The following is an 18,565-nucleotide window of genomic DNA, read 5'->3' on the forward strand; positions in this document are numbered from 1 at the left end:
GCAACTTCAGATAGTTTATTATTTGTTTTTTTTTTTTGTATCTATGTTGCATTTCTCATTTGTGCTTTATATGTTAAAATATCCTGCATCTCTTTCACAGATAAATCGAACAAATGAATAGATAAATACAAGGAGATGATGCTGATATTCAGCGGGATTATTTCAGGAAACACTGCCCCTCGGTGCACGTTTCAATCCATGCAATGCACACAGAGTTTTTTTTTTTTTTTTACCCATACTTACAATAATGTCAGGATTAATGCATCATTTTATTAATTTACAGCATCTGGTAAAATATTTTCTATCCAGAATTCAGTCCAGAGGATGATGCATTGTGACTGCAAGTGTGATAACTTTTCCCCCAATTAATGGATATCTAATCATCTTTTATGAAGATGAACATGACTTTTTTATTATTTTTTTTATGCCATACATCATTTGGTCATTTACAAAACAAAGTGTAGAAACCTGAGTCTATTTAGGTCAAAAGTTACTCACTTCCCTCACAACTCAGTGCTTTTGTCTAAAACATCTTACAGGACCACTGTGGAGAACATGTTTTCTACAGTAAAATGCCCTCATCCTCAGTGTTATCTTATTGTTTCACTAATGTTGGTATGTGGTTTAACTTTTCCCACAATTACTGGATATATATGTCATACATCATTTGGTCATTTACAAAACAAAGTGTAGAAACCTGAGTCTATTTAGGCCAAAAGTCACTGTTGTTACCCACTCCCCCCACAACTCAGTGCATATGTCTAACACATCTTACAGGACCACTATGGAGAACATGTTTTTGTCATTGTACCTACAGTAAAATGCCCTCAGCCTCAGTGCAACTTTACTGTTTCAGTAATGTTGGTGATTTAAAAAAACAAAAACAACTATATTCAATTTAATTATTTTACAATACTCTCTTCACATCTTGAAATCTACACCCTCTGGAAAAAACATTAGTTCAGTATTGTGAGTGGAGGAAGATAACGTATGGCTTGTAATTCAACTCCACTTCCTATAGTATACGTATGTGCTGCAGGTGCGCAGTGTGCCTCTGGCTGCAAGAATACCAAACATAGCCACCACACCCTGGGCAGCTTGTATCTCATTTGGTTGACTGCCTTTCCCCCCCCATGCACGAGTGATTATCCCATAATGCGAAGAAGGGTGGAGATGCTCTCTGAGTGTCAGGTGCTGCAGGGGTAAATTTATAAGTGGTGTGTGAAGACGTGCGGTTTATTCATGGTTGGAATATATGTGGGAACAAACATGTGGAGGCCAGAGCAAGGTCACCGATAGAAAACAGTGCTTGCCTTCCCTGCTGAAATCGTGATTTCTCGTTCCATTGTATCAATTTAGTGGTTGAATTCAACTTGCAAAGCAAAAGAGTCATGAAATATACTGTATGAATGTGATTCTCGGAGCATTGATCATGCTTTCACAGCACCATATATGTCAGACCTCATCAGCCTTCCTTGTGCAGGGTCACTGCTATTCCACATATGAAGCTCTCACCTGCCCACAGACGGATTTGAATGAAAGCGGTGAACTGTATCTTTTGGAAATATAAAAGACCTTCACATTCACATTCATTTCACATTTGCACAATGTCATTTCATACTGTATGTTGTAAAGTGGCTATGGAGGCACATGTGTGTGTGTTTTTGCAGATTTGTATAACAGTGTTTGTTTTTACTTTCTGGTGACACTTGTTACTGTTTTTTTCAAACTCAGTCAAATGTGACAGATACTAAAAATCAACTTAATAGAAACTGTGAGTCACAAACTGGTAATGGTTCATGCATATGTGATTCAAACAGCTTAAAACATATCTCACAGTCACATTAAAGGGATAGTTCACCCAAAATTCAAATTTTTTCAGAGTCCTCTGTGCCTTCTCTGAGTTACGGGGGGGTCCGCGCAGCAGTATTTGTCCATATAATGGTTGTGAATGGTGCTCACTTTTCTTCGTCCAAAAAGACACACCAGAAAACATCCAAATACCTCCATACTGCTCGTCTGTAATGTCCCTCTTGTATTGAAGCCCCGACATGAGAAATTGTTCCGAAAAAAAATTAAATAAGTCTATATTTCAAGCTTGTTTGTAGCGGAAGTTCCCAGTGTCTCAGTTCACTGCTCTTCCTGTGTCTCGCATGATTTGCACTGACTGGCGGAACAATTTCTCATGTCGGGTCTTCAGTACAAGAGGGACATTACAGACGAGCACTATGGAGGTATTTGGATGTTTTTTGGTTTGTCCTTTTGGACGAAGAAAAGTGAGCCCCATTCACAACCATTATATGGACAAATACTGCTGCGCGGACCCCCCGTAACTCAGAGAAGGCACGGAGGACTCTGAAAACTCTCCCAGCCCTTAGTCGACATGAGGGTGAGTAGATAATGAGTTATGAAATTTGAATTTTGGGTGAACTATCCCTTTAAATAGCTTGTTAGTTCTTTACATTGAGTGTACAGTTAGGTGTCTCCTGTTTCAGTGGACACAAAACACAAAACAGTTCAGTCCTACCACAGTTCAACAGGTGTGGTCTCAAGCTGTTGATTCATTCAGCTCTTCATTAAGGAGCTCTCCTGTGTGCTGTAGGTTAAACAGCCAAGGAAGTAATAGATAACCCTAAAACAACACCATCAAGCCCCTCTGAGGGAGGGATGTCCCTGCACACACTCTGTAAGGAAAAACACAACTATGTGGTGACCAAGAAGCCAAAAGTCAGAGATGGAAGAACTTCCTGGAATCAATCAGGACGTCACGGTAGAGTAGCTGACAGAAACCACTAGGCTATGTGTAAAAGCCGTACGGCAGCCTGCCTGGAGTTTGTCAAATGGTGCACATCCAAGGGTCCAAGACTTTACAAAATAAACATATGATAATGTCATTAATTTTGGTATAAAAATTAAGATTTTTGCATTCAAAAGACCCAAGGAGCTTGAGAAATGATGCTCTTACTTGACTAATCAGTTAGCTGACTAATAGATAATCAATGGCAACTATTTTGATAATTGTGGACGTAATTTTTTAGGGTTTTTGTTTATCAAACATGAACCTTTACTGCTTGTTCTTGTAATTATTTTAGTTTATATTTCAATAATGTTTCAGCTTGACTTTTGATACTTCAGAATACATTTCCCTAATTATACTTAGGTCATTTTTAATTTTTTTGGAAAATGGTTGCATGGCCATAAATCAGCATTTTAGCAGTGAAGTTGCTGTAAAGTGACGGCTGTTTAACATTAATGGAGTCACTGAGAATCATCTAAATTAATGAGCTGTGGATGAAATTTGGATTTAGCAGAAATATCTGATTAAATATTCATCACTGTTTGCTGACATGCATAATAAATATATGTAGTTCATATACCATTCATAAAACATGATCTTAATAAAATGTTATTGTCTAATGTGCAATTTACCTAATAATGTTCTCTCATAACTTGAAAGCTCAGTAGTTTAACTAAAATTTGAAATAAAAACATGCCTAATGGTAGCAGGCATGTGATTTAGAAAGGGAACAGGACACTTATATGTATGAAGACAGACAGAGATGTTTGTTGTTGTTTAGTTTTGCATTAACCTTTAGCTGCTTTGCATCTAATTTTGGTTGTTTTGAGTCACTTTGTGGTTGATTTACATCTCTCTACAGTGGTTTGGGTCTGTTTTCATTTCAATATTGTTTTGCAGTATGTTCATCCTATTGTTTATACTTTCTGCATTTGCCATGTTGTTGCATTGAGTCTATTTTAGAGATAATTTTCTTTTTTTCTTCTCCATATTACACCTATTTAAAGTCATTTGGCATCTCTACCTACTTGTTGTCTTATAAATGCGTGTACTTGTGGTTAATTTACGTGTCTTTGTTCACCCCCCCCCCCATTCTTTGTGTTTTTGCATCCTTTAATAGTTGCTTTAATGTTCATTTTCTTTTCTTTATTAATCGAAAAATCAACATTCATCCCTTTGTGCTTTTGTTCCTCTCAGTCTAATTCTTGCATGTTAATGGTCATTTGTTGGGGGGGGGGGGGCAGAGGGCTCTGGGCCAATGTCTGTGGTAGCTCCGTCCATGCTTGGATGGAGCATTTTTACAGTATTAGCGCTGATACTAAAGAAAAAGGAGCTGACTACTTTGGGAAAAACTTTTACACTCTGTGTTTGTTAGTTGGTTGCTTTGTTGTTGCATTTCTGTACCCCTACCCCTAGTTTTTAAGTTTTTGCATCTGCAATTGCTTATAAATGAAATTAATAAAACCAGCATTAGGCTACATCTCTTTGTGCTTCTATTTATCCCCCATCTCTGTTATTGTTGTTTTTTCTTTTAGTCTAATTCTTGCATGTTAAGCCCAGGGGGGCCCCTGGTCATTTGGGGGGGGCTCTGGGCCAATGCCTGTGGTAGCTCCGTCCATGCTTGGATGGAGCATTTTTTTTTTTTTTTTTTACAGTATCAACGCTGATATCAAAGAAAAAGGAGCTGACTACTTTGGGGAAACTTTTACATTACCTGTGTGTGGTTGTTTGTTTGTTTGTCTGCGTGCGTGTGTGTTTGTTTGTCGGTCGGTTGTGGAGTGTGCATGCATGCAGCCCTGTGGGTTGGCAGCGGCTGTGTCTGTCTGTCGCTGTGGTGCAGGTCTGAGCACAGGCCGGGCCCAGTGCTGCAGGTTGTCCGGTAGGGTGCCTGCAGAGCTACAAGCATGCTGTTAATGTCAGGAGCAGCAGCAGCAGCAGCAGCAGCAGAGGAGGGGAACGTGAGGAATGGCTGAAAACTGACGGTGATCTCCCGCAAGGAAACATACCAGGACAGCTAATGATTGTGTGCGCTGCTGTGTGCTTTTAAACTGAAACATTTCGCTGTCACCACCACCGGGGTCAGTTTCTTGTTTGCGACGCGTTCACAGCCACCTACTCGTCTTCTTTTTTTTTTTTTTTTACTATTATTATTTTTTTGGGTTCAATTTAATGGGACAACGAAAACGCAAAAAAACGCAAGGTAGGCTGCTGCTACCGCTCCTGTCGCCAGCACTGCTGCTACTTTATTTTCATGGACTAATACGACACACACAGGGGGCTGAGAAATGTTTCACAGCGAGGTAAATCAGAGACGGTGTTTGGTTTCGAACTAGACGTTAGCGTGGATGTTTGTTTTTTTCGGTTGGAGCCGTTAACGTACCGAATGTTCGAACGTTACATTTTGTATTTTTAAAAAAAGCGACGGTTAGGCTTCATCTCTCCTTCTTCATGCCTCAACCGACCAAACCACATGAGAAGTCGACGTCCGGAATAGATTAAAACCGCAAACAAAGCCTCCCCTGTCCTGTCCGCCTTTTTTTTTTTGTTGTGTGTTGTGTGTGAGTGAGTGTGAGTGTGTGTCGCTTTCACCTGAACCCGACGAGGAGGAGAAGAAGAAAATGCGTGTGGATTTGTTTTGGATATGTTTGTGGTGTTTCCTTCGTCCTGGTGCCGCTGGTCAAGGGCAGTCCGCGGCCGTTTGTTCGCCCTCATGCAGCTGCGATGAAGATGGAGGTGCAGACTGCTCCGGGAGAGGGCTGACCACCGTCCCGACCGGACTCAGCGCCTTCACCTACTACCTGTAAGTACTAACCTAACCTAACTTAACATCCACAAACTCTATAAACAACCTTTACAAGCCTCACCGTGAAGGCCCAGTGCGTGCATTATGTGTAAAGTGTATGTGTATGTGTGTGGGGGTGATGTTGTATTGTATTTGCATCGCAAGTGAATGATGGACGTTCACCATCACCATCGGGTAAACTTTCCACAAACGTCTCACAGGAGGGAATTAGGCTATTAACCCCGGTTGAAGATGTTTTAGCAAGGCTGCTCTGACTAGGGGGTTAGTGAGGGGGTTTGTTGTACTGTAGCCTGAGTCATTATTATTCAATGTGTCACAACTCTCAAGGTCTTCCACCAGGTCAGTGAACTACACACACAGTTTTCAGCTTTTACAACTTGTTCCCAACTTATCTTCAGTGCAGCTGAAAAGTTACAGTCCCATTAGAAACAAACATCTGTGGGGCTCAACTACTAGTAGTACTTTTTTTTTTTAACTTTTAATCAAAGGCTGCAACTGATGCTTGTTTGCATCATCCATCATTTCGTTATTGATTAAAAGAGTGAAACTGCCTGGTTGAATTTCCTCAAAGCCAAGATGTCCAAGTCTCGTCCGATCAACAGTTCAAGACCCAAGATGTTCACTTTGCTATGAGATACAACAGAAAAGTGTTCACATTTCACATTTGAGGTCCTGCAACCAGTGACGTTGATATAAGAATGACCAAATGATTATTGAGCTATCAAAATCAGTGCAGATTTATTTTAAGACAGTCAAGTGATGGATTAAACAACAAATGGTTGTACCTCAGTCTTAAATCAGTCATGTTACAGTTAAGTCCTTCTGCAAAAAACAAACCCACAACTGTTCCATCATTAATGACTAATTTCAGCTCATTTGAGCAATTTGTGCCTCCAGCGTCTGAAAGTGAACTATTTCTGTAGTTTGGTTTTGTTCTCTGGGATACTTGAAAAGGACATTTTCACAACTCTTTTTTTTGACACTTTTTGAAGCCTGAGCTGTGTATCAAGAAAGTAAACAGAAGATTGACCAAATACTAAGAACAATTGTCAGTTGCCACTTGCCACATTCAGACAAAATAGTCCAAAATGACAGTCACAAGCTTTGAGATCCAGCAAGACAACTTTAAATAGTTTTCTCCAAACTGGCGATATACAGCAATAGACAGTCAGCAAAATCTCAGGTTTGAGTGTCTGGAGCCAGTGAATGTTTATGACTTTATGATCAGCACGGCTTAGCTCTGTTTATCACTGAAGCACTCCATGTGGTCCCTCAAACCGTTATTTGTTACGTCTTATGTGTTAAGTGGTATTTCTGCAAACTCAAATAAGTCTTCTTTCTGCCAGGAATGGTAAAATGTTTGTCTATGGCCAAACCTGCTTACATTTGGATTGAAAACTGGTCAATATTGGATTTAAACTCTAGCTTGGCCCCTAATAAATATTGTATTTTTTTAGGCAAACAGAAGATGTTTCTGGGCTTGCAAAAACACCTTTTAAAGGAAAACCTACAGCTAGATAACGAGTGAAAACATCACTATTTGAACTGCTTCCCACATGTTTGGGTTGGAAATGCTATGCAACTGAATCATAGAGTAAAGTTTGGAGAGTGTTGGTCACGAATTGGGCTTGATTCTGGTGAGTTATGCTGCATGGATTGTAGCCAACAACGCCTTGTTCCTAGTGCTGTATATCTAAAATAATTAGAATTCAAACTTGTGCCATTATCATACTCTTACTACAAAAATTTTAACCACTGTGTCAAATTAAGTGTTTTTGCAAGATGTGGAGCTAATGTGCACCAGGAGGGTGGGATCAGTATGAGGTGGTGCAGATACAGTTGATGATTGCCCCATGAAGAAAACTTCTCAGTTTGTTCCGCGGCCACTGAGTTAATCATAAACCAAAGTAACCACCTCTGCAACAGCACTGAAAACAGCAATTTATTGTGGCTTGTTGTAGCATTACTGTGCTCCCATGAATAACAAATAGAAGGAGTTATGACTTTAAGTTTACTCAGGCACTCGTCTATTCAGAAAGCGTTGGTTAAGAAAATAACCTGTGTTTCATTGTCACCCCGCCTTGAAGTGTAAAGCTTTGTGTTTGTTTTCGGGGAAACCTCTGTGTTGTTTTTGCCACCTTCTAATAGTGGCCAAGGCCTCGCTACACCAGAACCAATATTGTGCCACTTGAAATCGCTATTGTTAGGAGAGTGTGTTCAGTAAAATAAGAGAGGGAGTGGATTCATATACCAGGCTGTCAAGACATGTCACGCAAGGCCTGCTGCTTACAGCTGAAACTCTCAGCGTACTTCTTCCTCTGGGAGAAGAAAATGCTCCAGTGTATTATGGGCAGTCCATCTCAACATGAAACAATGTTTTCACAAAATGATATCATACCTCTTATCCCTTCTCTGCTGGCCTATTTATGCCAAAATGGAAAACAATATGTTGTTTTCAAGATCTTGTTGTCTCACAGTCTGCTCTCCCCGTTGGTTATCTTGAAACTTTTAAACACCAAAGTGCCAGATACACTCACTTCAAAACCCCTTAAAAGTATGTGAAAGGTTGTTTGTCCCTCTCTCTCTGTCCTACTCTCATTTGTTCTCCTGGTCTCTTGAACTTTAGTTGTCCTCTCCCACTCCCTCCGTCTTTTGTATGTGAAGCACTGGGGTTAGGGATCATGATGGATTAGTGAGACATATTGCAGCTGCAAGGGCTCCTTCTCTCTAGGCTAATGCACCCACAATGGCCTGCTGATGTGTAAGGGAAAAGTTTCATATAGGAGTGTTTTGTTATTGAAATGATCTTCAGCTCAGCCTGTTCACATTTGTTTGTAGTTATCATGTCTTAAGAATAAAGTTGCTAGCATGAAGGCACTGAGGAGAAAACCCAGTCTAGGCAGTGTTAAAAAAAACAGGGAGGAAGGCGTGTTAATTTAAAGGTATGAACATGCACACATAATAGCAGAAACAGGCAGATTCAAGGTCGTGTTTTGTAAGCTGAACTCTGTCCAGAGGTCAGGAAAACCACTCTGTTCAACTCTTGAGTGTGTAAGGCTGTTTATTCTGTGGAGTTGTACCTTTTAGGAAAAAAAAAATACGTATGGCAATGGAGGCTCATACATTGTACAATAAATCATACGACAGTGTCTGAGTGGACTCTTACCTACAGCCCACAGGGGCTTGAGTTTTGGCATCTGTAATGGAAACAGCCCTGTCACAGGAAAGCAGATGAGAGGGAGAGAGAGAGAGAGAGAGAGAGAAGAGGAGGCCCCTCAGCCAGTTACAAAGAAAACACTCCTTTTTAAGGTATGTAGTTTACCTGTCACCGAGTCTACTCTGCACAGGTTTCGTTTTTGGCACCGCAGCTGTGTTAACTCTTGTGCATTTTAAAGGAGCGAGAGGGAGTTATTGCAGCTTACATCTCACTTGAGTTAGGCCCTTTCATAGTGTGAACAAGGTTGGGACTTAGGGAAAACAGAGGGGTGGCGTCAGGGGTCCTGCACTCTGCTGGTGAAGCTTGCCGGCTTCACCACTGGTGCCCTCAATCCATTTTTAACTGAATGATACTTTTGTTCTTGGTCAGCAGAGGTGAAAGGAGCCAGTCAGTGGTTCCCGCTCGCAAACAGGATGACTTGTGGATGGGGGAATATTAACGCTCTCTCTCCCCCCGTCTCCGCGTCCCCAATCCTGTCCTCCACTTACACACCTATTCCCATCCCCCCCATCACATAGTTTCTAACTGCTGTAGGTTGCATGGTTGAATCTGGATCTAAATCTGGAGCCCAGTACGTACTCAAAAAACTATACCAACCCCAAGCTGAGTGTGGTAGATTTGAAAGTTTTGAAGTTTTTGACTCAAATCATATAAAGGACAGGGTGTAGGTCTGAGAAATGTTGATAGGACGTGAAAGGTTTTAAAGAATAATGGGTAAATGCTCAGGAGTCAGTCTGAAACATTGCAAATAATCCTTAATGTTGTCGTGTGGAGAGCTTGCAAGGACTTGTGACAGCAATTCTGGATAATCTTGGGTAGTTGACATTTATTCAGTGTAATAGCCCAGGACTGAAACAGGAGGAAACTGCTACTTGTGAATTCACCATCCGTAAAATAACTGCACCGAAACTCCCATTTGTTTCTTTTTATTAATGTTGCATAGTAGAGATAAGTTGGATTTTGAATGTTCCCAGTACTAAACAGTGCACATATCCCCTATGTCTTTATCTTAACTGTCTATTTAACAATAACATCACTGATTAGGTCTTGACAGTTGTCTGCTGCAGCATGAATTTAATAATCACTATCTAAAATACTATCTTGAACATCCTTGAGTTTATGTTCTGTGGACATTGATGCATTGCACCACTGGCTTATTGAAGTTATCTATGATTTATGAAGGGTGACAGTTTTCTTGTGTGTTGTAGAAATAAGGTTTGTTGTGAATCAGTGTTTGGTTACAACAAAGCGACGATGTCAGACCTGACGTTCAGGACCAGTAGTTTCTCAAAACTGATAGAAATCTTAGCAGAGTTTGGTTAAGTCTTGGTCTTTGCTGTCAAAAGTTGAATTGTTAAATCAGGCAGAGAGAAGGGAAAGCTCTTCTACGTCCGGAAATCAGGTTTCACAAGAAGGAGATGATGGAAGTTAAAAGAAAAGTATGAAGGAAGTGAACTGGTAATTTGCATTCGAAGATATGTAAACCCTGCTATGAATATGCAAAACCAGTGTGAGTACTATTAAAAATGTTGTATGAAAATGTACTTCATACTGTTATACACTAGATTATTATTATTATTATAAAGGGCTCTTCACTGTAGAAATAGGTTTGAAATTTATCAAAAAAGGAAAACTTTGTTGTTTATTCAGAGCCTTTGCTATGACAACTGATTTCTTTCCTCAGGTGCCTCCCACTTCTCTTTATCATCTTTTGAGATGAGAGTCCAGAAGTTTCTCTCATGGATCTCTGGAGCTCAGCCAGAGTGGCCATCAGGTTCTTGGTCACCGCTTTTAACCACGGCGTTTCTCTTCTGGTTACTCAGTTAAGCCAGACGTCCAACTCCAGTCAGAGTCCTAGTTTCTCTAAGCTTCTTCCATTGAAGAATTAAGGAGGCCACACAGGGCTCTTGGGAAACGTCAGTGCAGCAGAGTTTTTTTTTTGTTTTTTTTTTTTTGCAGTGACCGTCAGATCTGTGCTTCAACACCGACCTGGCTCTGAGCTCTGCAGGCAGCTTGTTTTGTCCTCATGGTCTTTGCTCTTTGCTCTGATAGGCATTGTCAGCTTATATAAACAGGTGTGTGCCTTTATGAATCATGTCCAACCAGCTGATTCGACCACAGATGGACTCATGTCAAGGTGTAGACAAATCTCAAAGATGATCAAGAGAAATGGGGAAACAAGCGTGATGTGATATTTCAGTTTTCCCCTCTTTAAAACATATTTAACTTCTCAGTTTTCACTTTGTCAAGACACTGAGTGCAGATTGATGTGGGAAACCATTTTTTTAGTTTCAGCATAAGGCTGTAACATCACAGAATTTGAATAAAATGAATGGATTTGAACACTCTGAATGCACTGTACAGGCCCATGTAGGTGGTTGTGTTGGCAGAAGTTGCATTTTTTCTTCTTCTTTTTTTTTTTTTCAACTCGGATGATTAATAGATTAACGAAGTCGTTCCTGATTAATTTCCAGTCGGTTGACTGATCCATTAGTCATATAATTGCTTTAGTTCTGACAAATCCCAAACTGCAACCATTTGCTCTAAAATGTTCACACACTCAATTCCCTGCGAGCGGCGTGCGTGGCTTCTCCATCAGCAGACCGCCCGAGTGACCCAACAAACTGTGACAGAAACATTAATGAGAACATGCAAAAGATTGTCTCCATAAACGCCTTGAAATGTCTCCATGGAGGAAGGAGGTGTTTTTCTGTTTCATTTTTCCAATGTTCCCTCCGGAGATGACTCACCCCGTCACACATTTATATGTCACTTATAACCACAATCTGTTGCTCTTTTTTTTTTTTTTTCTCGATTGGCTGGCTGTGGTCAATTAAAATCATAAAACACATATTGTTCAGCAGTTTAACCACCGTCAGTGTGCAAGTTTTATTAAACAGTGGGTAACCATAGCAACAGGTCCCCTTCTTTATGCTACCAGTACCATCTCGTATTAGCTGTTGTCAGTTAACGGTGTGTTGTAACTCACAAATGCAAAACATGTCGTTGCATGTGTGGTGATGTATAGCTCAACAACATATATTTACATTTAATAAGGTTGTCATCTCAATGTGAATTTATGGTGTTCTCTGGTATTATATCATCCACTGCAAGAATATACAGGCTAGTCACGTTTACAGACCGAAAAAATAGGCACTGATGTGATAACACATGTACTGTAGAAGCCAGCACAATAATAAGTCATAAGTGTTTGTTAGGACTTTGGGGAGGTCGTTTTGGGGATACTGTACTGGTTAGGGAAAAAAAGCCTCTTTAAAAAATATTTTCATTTTGTACCTCACTTTCAAGGAAGGTGAAAACTAGGGATGCACACTTTTAATTTTTTTTCTGACCGATAACCGACGCTCGTCAACCGATAAGATTAAAACGCTTGCGGGGGCAATCGATGGTGCTTTTTTTCCCCGTTATAAAACACACACACTTGCGCTGCAGCAGCTGATAAGCGCCGCATCCACTGATTGCACTCAGATGGAGGTTAAATCTTCCAATGTTGAACTATTTGAACGTTTTTATACAAAGTGCAGCCAAACACCAGGCTGAAGAGAGTCTGATAGCTCCTCTGTGGAGCTGCAGGTGAACCGGCTGGAGAGCAGCGCCATCCGTTTTTCTTTTTTTTCTCCAGCGCCGTTGTGTTACAGACGATGCACATCTTTGTCTGTGTGGGCTACATTTATTGTCTGACCTTCCCTCACGAGGACTGCGCTGCATAAGGCACGTAACTGTCAGTCCTCTTGTGTTACTTTTTGCTGCGAAATATGACTGAAGGCACGAGTGGAAGTCTGCGGGTGTCGACACACATTGATTTGAATTGATTTATTTAGCACACTCAATTACAATAAAATAAAGTAAAACAAACAAGAAAAAAAAATTAACCGATAGTATTAATCGGTTAAAGTTCTTGTTATCGGTTAACGGTTAATCATGTGCATCCCATAGTAAAAACAAATCGATGTACCTGAATTTATAGCTAAAATGTAAAAAAATATTTTGATAAGCATGCAAACAGTTTTGCAAAATGGAGTTGGAGTATGTTTTCAGTATGGTGTCTGGTCTTTTATACTATAATGGCTGAATTGTTGGATTTTAGATTTATCAGGCCACAGGATCTCTGTTGAAAATCTGTCTCTTTTTTCCGAGGAGTACGTTTGTTTTGGCTCGGACACACAGGCTTGATTTGTGAAGTGCTGCGCTGATTGTTGTCCTTCCGGGGGAAACCTCTCATAGGAACCAATGAACTCTCTAGTTATGTTACAGTAGCTCTTGGCATTTTGGCTTCTGACCTCAGAGTCTCTTCCTGCTTGTTTGGTTTGGTTTTTGAGTCGAGGTAGCATATGTTTTTTCTTAGGCAGGAGGCCCATTGTGCTTTTACAAATCACTTCACAAAGTTTCCCAACAAGTCAGTTTTATCAGGTGGTTAAAGCGACTCCACAACAGTTACGCCCTGTAGTTATGAAGTGTAAATATTTAGTCACAATTAAGCTCTTTGTGTGACTTAGTTTGTGAGGTTTTTAAGTGACCTGCAAATCTGTGCTTGGTAAATACTTCACACTATACATTTGCCAAGTTTGCAACTGCAACTGGTTTCTGCTGTATGCTTCATTTATGTGTTAAAGTCCTGTCTTATGTGGTGCTGAATATGTGGTTGTGTAATTACAGTGAGTTGCAACAGATACACGGAGATGAACATACAGTACGTGTTGGAGCAGGAACACATAATTTCTGTAGATGTTCACTGCACAAATGACACAACAAATTGATCTCCTAAACTGAAACCTATACCTTTTATGGCCTTTTACACTGTCACTCCTCCTGTTGTTGGACTGGACATAATAATCCAAGATAAGAATCAGGACATTCACAGATGAAACAATAAGTCAATTATTAGATTGCAAGAAAGGTTTATAGATAATCAATTGATTTTTATTATTTATTCCCCAGTGTCGGTATGGGCCTAAGATGTCTGGACATGAAGTGATTTATGACATTATTGTGTTTTCAAAAGGGTTATTGCTGCATATCGCTCCTATATCATTTCATCAACTTTATCTAGTTTCAATCTTATCTTTCTGTACGATGGCAATCTACGTCTGCCCATAGCACTGTATGGTAAAATATTTAGAAATTGGGCACACTAATGGGAGGCATCCATGTGATGCTTCTCATGAAATTAAATGTTAGTGCCTCCATCATGAAAAATCTAACTTGGTATGTTCACATGTGAAGTTTGAATGTTTGGAAGGAGGTACCAAAAGATTTGTTGGATTAAGCCAAGATTAGTGCACTTCTGTGATATTATATTGGTGTAACTGACTTCCTGGTATGTTGTGGTAAAGTGTTGATTGACAGTTAGCCAAACTCTTTTCTAGTTAACAGCTTAGTTCTTCATGTAGTGACTGGATGTTGAAATAGAGCGAAAAAGCCATTGCTTTACTGAGGTTTGGAAGTAGTTCTGGAAACCGCTGGTGTTGGTGCTGACTCCGATGGCTGGCAAGCAAAGGGCTAGCTAACAAAGGCTTACTATTTCCTGTTTCCTGTTCCCAAGACAAAACTCCAACAGATTCACTTTCTCCGAAGATGAAAGTTGGCCCAGATGATCTTCAGACTGAGTTGAAAAAAAGCTACCAGATTCTTGGTTTTTGAAAATGTCCATTTGTCACAACAAATGAGAACGTCTTTATACGAAAACTAAACTCCATATGTTGACTCCATCAGCAGGTAGCTCAAGAAATCTGGAGTCCTTTGACTTCTAGGGGGCTATCTATGCAATAAGGATTAACATTTTACCTTACAACTGTTGATGTGCCTTAAAATCAAAAGTCTGTCTAGTAATACCATAGAAGCGCCAAAGATTCTTCTACAGCTTGTCATCATGTCGACCTCGTTGATAGTTTTTTAATGTAAAGATGTTTTTTTGGCTACTATTCTGAAAACCTTGTCCGATCTTTGCACAGATTGGATCAAATCATCTTTGGATCAAGTCTCAGAAATTGAGTCATACCTGAACCAGTTATTAACCACCTGCTTGCTGCGAGTGCCTACAACCATGCCCTTGACACAATGACACCATGTATCCATGGCAACTGTGTCCTGCCGGGCAGCTGGACCCCTCACATCGCTGCCTGCAGCTATATAGTTAGAAAATGCCCTTACTATACCGTAGCAATCATATTTTCCTTTTCTCAAAGCATGTCTGGTTTTTTTTTTCCTCCGTGATTCTCTGCTTCCTCTGCTAAAACGAAGCCAAATGGCACATGTGAGAGAAATTTACTGATACCTGTTTGTAGAAGCATTTAGGCTTGTCACCATTTATCACAGCTGCATTTTTAGTGTCCTCTTCAATCTATCTTAGCTGGGACAGGCCAGGACCTTGATGAGTAAAGCAGCCAGGCACAGAGGGAGGGAGGAAGTGTGATAGAGTCGTGCAGGCCTCCCTTAACTCCCCAGCCCTGCATGTGGTTCAGAGCAGTCAACAGTCTGCGGAAGATTTAGTCAAACGGTTTAAAATGTGGTTTGGGATGCATCCATCTGACCATCAGTGGTGGCAAATCTGCAGCGGTGGTTGCAGCAACACCACCAGAGATGTTGTCAGGGTAAGAAAAGAAAAGGAAAGAACCATAAGCAATGTGTTGGTGTTGATGGAAGTGGTGTTATAGCTGCACAGTCTATATGGTAATTGGATAAGCAGGTAAGTGGAGATAGGACATAAGTCGCAGGGATGATGAGGGTTCTGTCAGGGCCCGCCTTTTAAGGCCTCTTTATGTGTATGTTTGTGTGTGCGGTGTGTCGTTGGGACTGCAGAGGAAGGGCAATATGATCCTTGTAGGATTCAGGGGCCCACACACAAGGTCCTAGAGAGATCTGGCAGTGAAATTCAAGATGACCAGTTGGAGAGTGAAGAGGAAGGGGCGGGGGTGGAGGAGTGGAGGGGGTGAATCCTGGATGTTTTTTCAGTCTTGATATGAGCCATCTCTTTACATATGGCGTCCGGAGGTGGGGAAGAGGAGGAGGAGGGGGGTGGGGACTTGGGGTATTTTGAAGCAGGTTAGTAAATTCCCACTCAAGATTAAATTAAACATCCAGAGTTGAGTTTACTTTCACAATATAGCTCTCCCTGATAGACCTAATATAGCTTTTAGCCCCTTACATTGCAGCACCAGTCGCAAAAACACAGCCCTGCTTTCCTAAGGATAACACAGTCTCATTCTTAGCGAGCGTATACCTATCAGTGTTTTCTTTGAAATATCATTATGAAGATGTAAACACATATCCCTGTATTAGCTTTGGCGGGGAAGCAAATCAAGTCCTGTGTGCATATTTTTCATGCTGCTACATGCCTATCTTTACTTGAAGTTGGTTTGAAAACTGAAGATCCCTGCGGCTAAGGAGAAGGGCTTTTTCAAGGCTTTTTTTTTTGTCGTTGAGGTTGCACTCATGCAGGCACAGTCAAAAGACATGAAAAAAAAATAAAATAAAACTGCCATAAGGGATGTGTCACACAGCTACCCTGTTGTTTGTATATGGAGTTTACCATCGCAAAGACTCATCATGTTAAGATCTTAATTGCATGTTTGCCATAGTTTTTTTCAGACCCCACACACAAATGAGTTTCTCTTATTGAAAGTAAAGAAGAAAATCCTAATATCTGTTCACTTTTGAATAACATAGTTTGCTGAACAAGATCTTTAAGGAAATTCAGACTTAAAGGTTTCAGGTTTTACTGTTTCTAATGAATTCTCTCTCTTTTTTTTTGTCTCCACAGTGATCTGAGCATGAACAACATCACTGAGCTTCCAGCATACGTATTCAAGAACTTCCCCTATCTGGAAGAACTGTGAGTACATGCCCCCCACCCACCCCTCTTTTTCTCTTGTTAATGATGTATTTACTCTGTACAATGTTGACATGAGGGCCGGGCTTTATGATATGCACCTGGGTATTTGAGTTTGTGCTGCAAAACACACACAGCGTAGGTGCACAACATGCCCTCATTCTGCGCCGAGGTAAGATAAGCGTGGCGTTACCGCGAGCGAACGAATCACTCACCATTCATGAATTGAGCAAGGGCAGTTATAAAAGGTGCAGTAAAGCTCAATTAAAAAGGTGAGGTGAGACAACATGTATTGAGGCTGCGATCATGTGACATCCTGTGTGCATTTTTTTTCCTTTTAAGGGATTATCAGGGTGGCAACAGAACATCTACGCTCTGGGACTGTGCTGAGTGGCACACAGCTAATCTTAGGGAGGGGGGGGGTTTGTTATTTCTTTATTCTTTAAATACTCGCCTGTCTGGCTAGGTGCTGCTGGGAGTCAGAGATAAAATCTGTCTACCTGATATCAGGTAACATGCAGCCCTGAGAATGCAAACTGACCAGCGAGTGAACAAGCGAACGCCACTTCCAGCTCCCGTTGTTTTTTTTTTTTCAGCTCTCGTCGTCGTGCATCTTTCAGCCGGCCGGGTCTTCACCCTCTTCTTTTCCATACACCACTCCAAATCTGCTTTGTCGAAAGGGCAATTTACTTTTCATCACATTGTGTGGAGGAATGCAAGGCAGGAAGGAAGAGGGCAAAACAATGGTTTCCATGGTAACGGGGCTAAAAAAAAAAAAAGCTACCCAGTCTTACTGCCATGTCTTAGATCATCGTAATGGATGGACTTGCCTATGGGGTGTCTTGTTTTTAAAGAAGGGTATTTTGATTGACATATACCCTTAGTTCATGTGTGTGTTTGTTTAACTGGTGTTTTGGGGAGTGTGTGTGTGTGTGTGTGTGTGTGGGGGCTCGTCTCAGTGAACTTAAGTGCATGAAGTTTTCTCGCTGCGAGGCTGCTGCAGTGTCAGTGAACCAGAGCATGGGCCCTGAGGGCAAAGGCAGAAAGAGAGAGGGCCATCCTCTTCATACAGGACAGGACCGGAGACGAGTGAGGAATATAGCCTCCTCCGTAGTCACGCAATCTCCTCTTCTCTCTTTCTTTCTTGCCAAAGGCACAACAAAGCTGAGCAGACGTGATGACAGGTATTCTCTCACTCCTTTGCAGTTTGTTTGTATTCTTGAATATAACCTGTGACCAATAGGCTCTATATGTATCCACAGTGAGCTGTGATACTGACATCTGGGTCAGTCTTGCGTAGCGGATATGTTGCATTTTGTGGAGAGAACGATTCAGAGCACTTATTTCCATTGATTTAATGGGTTTTTTAAAATAATTTTTATTCACGATTTGCACACGGTGCTGCATCCATTCTGTTTTGGCAGTACACAAAAAACATGGGCTCATCACCACCAATTACGCAAGAGCTCACCAAGACATTTAAGGCTGGTGATCAGTAGGGATGTGCACGGTTACCCGAGTAGGCAATCTGCTATCCGGTTATGAATTTATTATCCGGTTAACCTAGGATTAAAAAAACGGCACGTTAGAGCGCAGTCTAGTGTCGGATCAAACTACATTATCATGCCATGGTTCTGCTTTTTGTAGTGTTAAACGGTTTCGGATCAAGCAACATATGTGCATCTTAAACTCCAGTCTCTACTCTTATTATCCACCTAATATTTTGTCTGACGACGCTGTGTGTCAGTAATGCGGACTGTCTGACGGACAGAGCGCATTTATGCCCCGGCTGCGCTCTGTCCATCAGACATGACGTCATTTTATTTTTTATTACAGTATTCGGTTACCCGGTTACGACAAGGTTAGGATACTCGGTTAGGAAATGATTCGAAATGCCTA

General features: G+C 41.0%; 1 protein-coding gene across 1 annotated transcript in view; it reads left to right on the plus strand.

The window, feature by feature from the left end:
- Positions 1-4,678: 4,678 nt before the first annotated feature.
- lgr4 (leucine-rich repeat containing G protein-coupled receptor 4) overlaps positions 4,679-18,565 on the plus strand; it is a 32,809-nt gene continuing 18,922 nt past the window's right edge. Inside the window, exons 1-2 of the mRNA XM_085759117.1 lie at positions 4,679-5,597; positions 16,598-16,669. Of these exons, the coding sequence (XP_085615243.1) occupies positions 5,416-5,597; positions 16,598-16,669 (254 nt within the window). The 5' untranslated portion in view covers positions 4,679-5,415. The remainder of the gene's footprint in view (positions 5,598-16,597; positions 16,670-18,565) is intronic.

Source organism: Trachurus japonicus, chromosome 3 (assembly GCF_045865225.1).
Source record: "Trachurus japonicus isolate A0001 chromosome 3, Traja_1.0".
Classification (NCBI taxonomy): domain Eukaryota; kingdom Metazoa; phylum Chordata; class Actinopteri; order Carangiformes; family Carangidae; genus Trachurus; species Trachurus japonicus.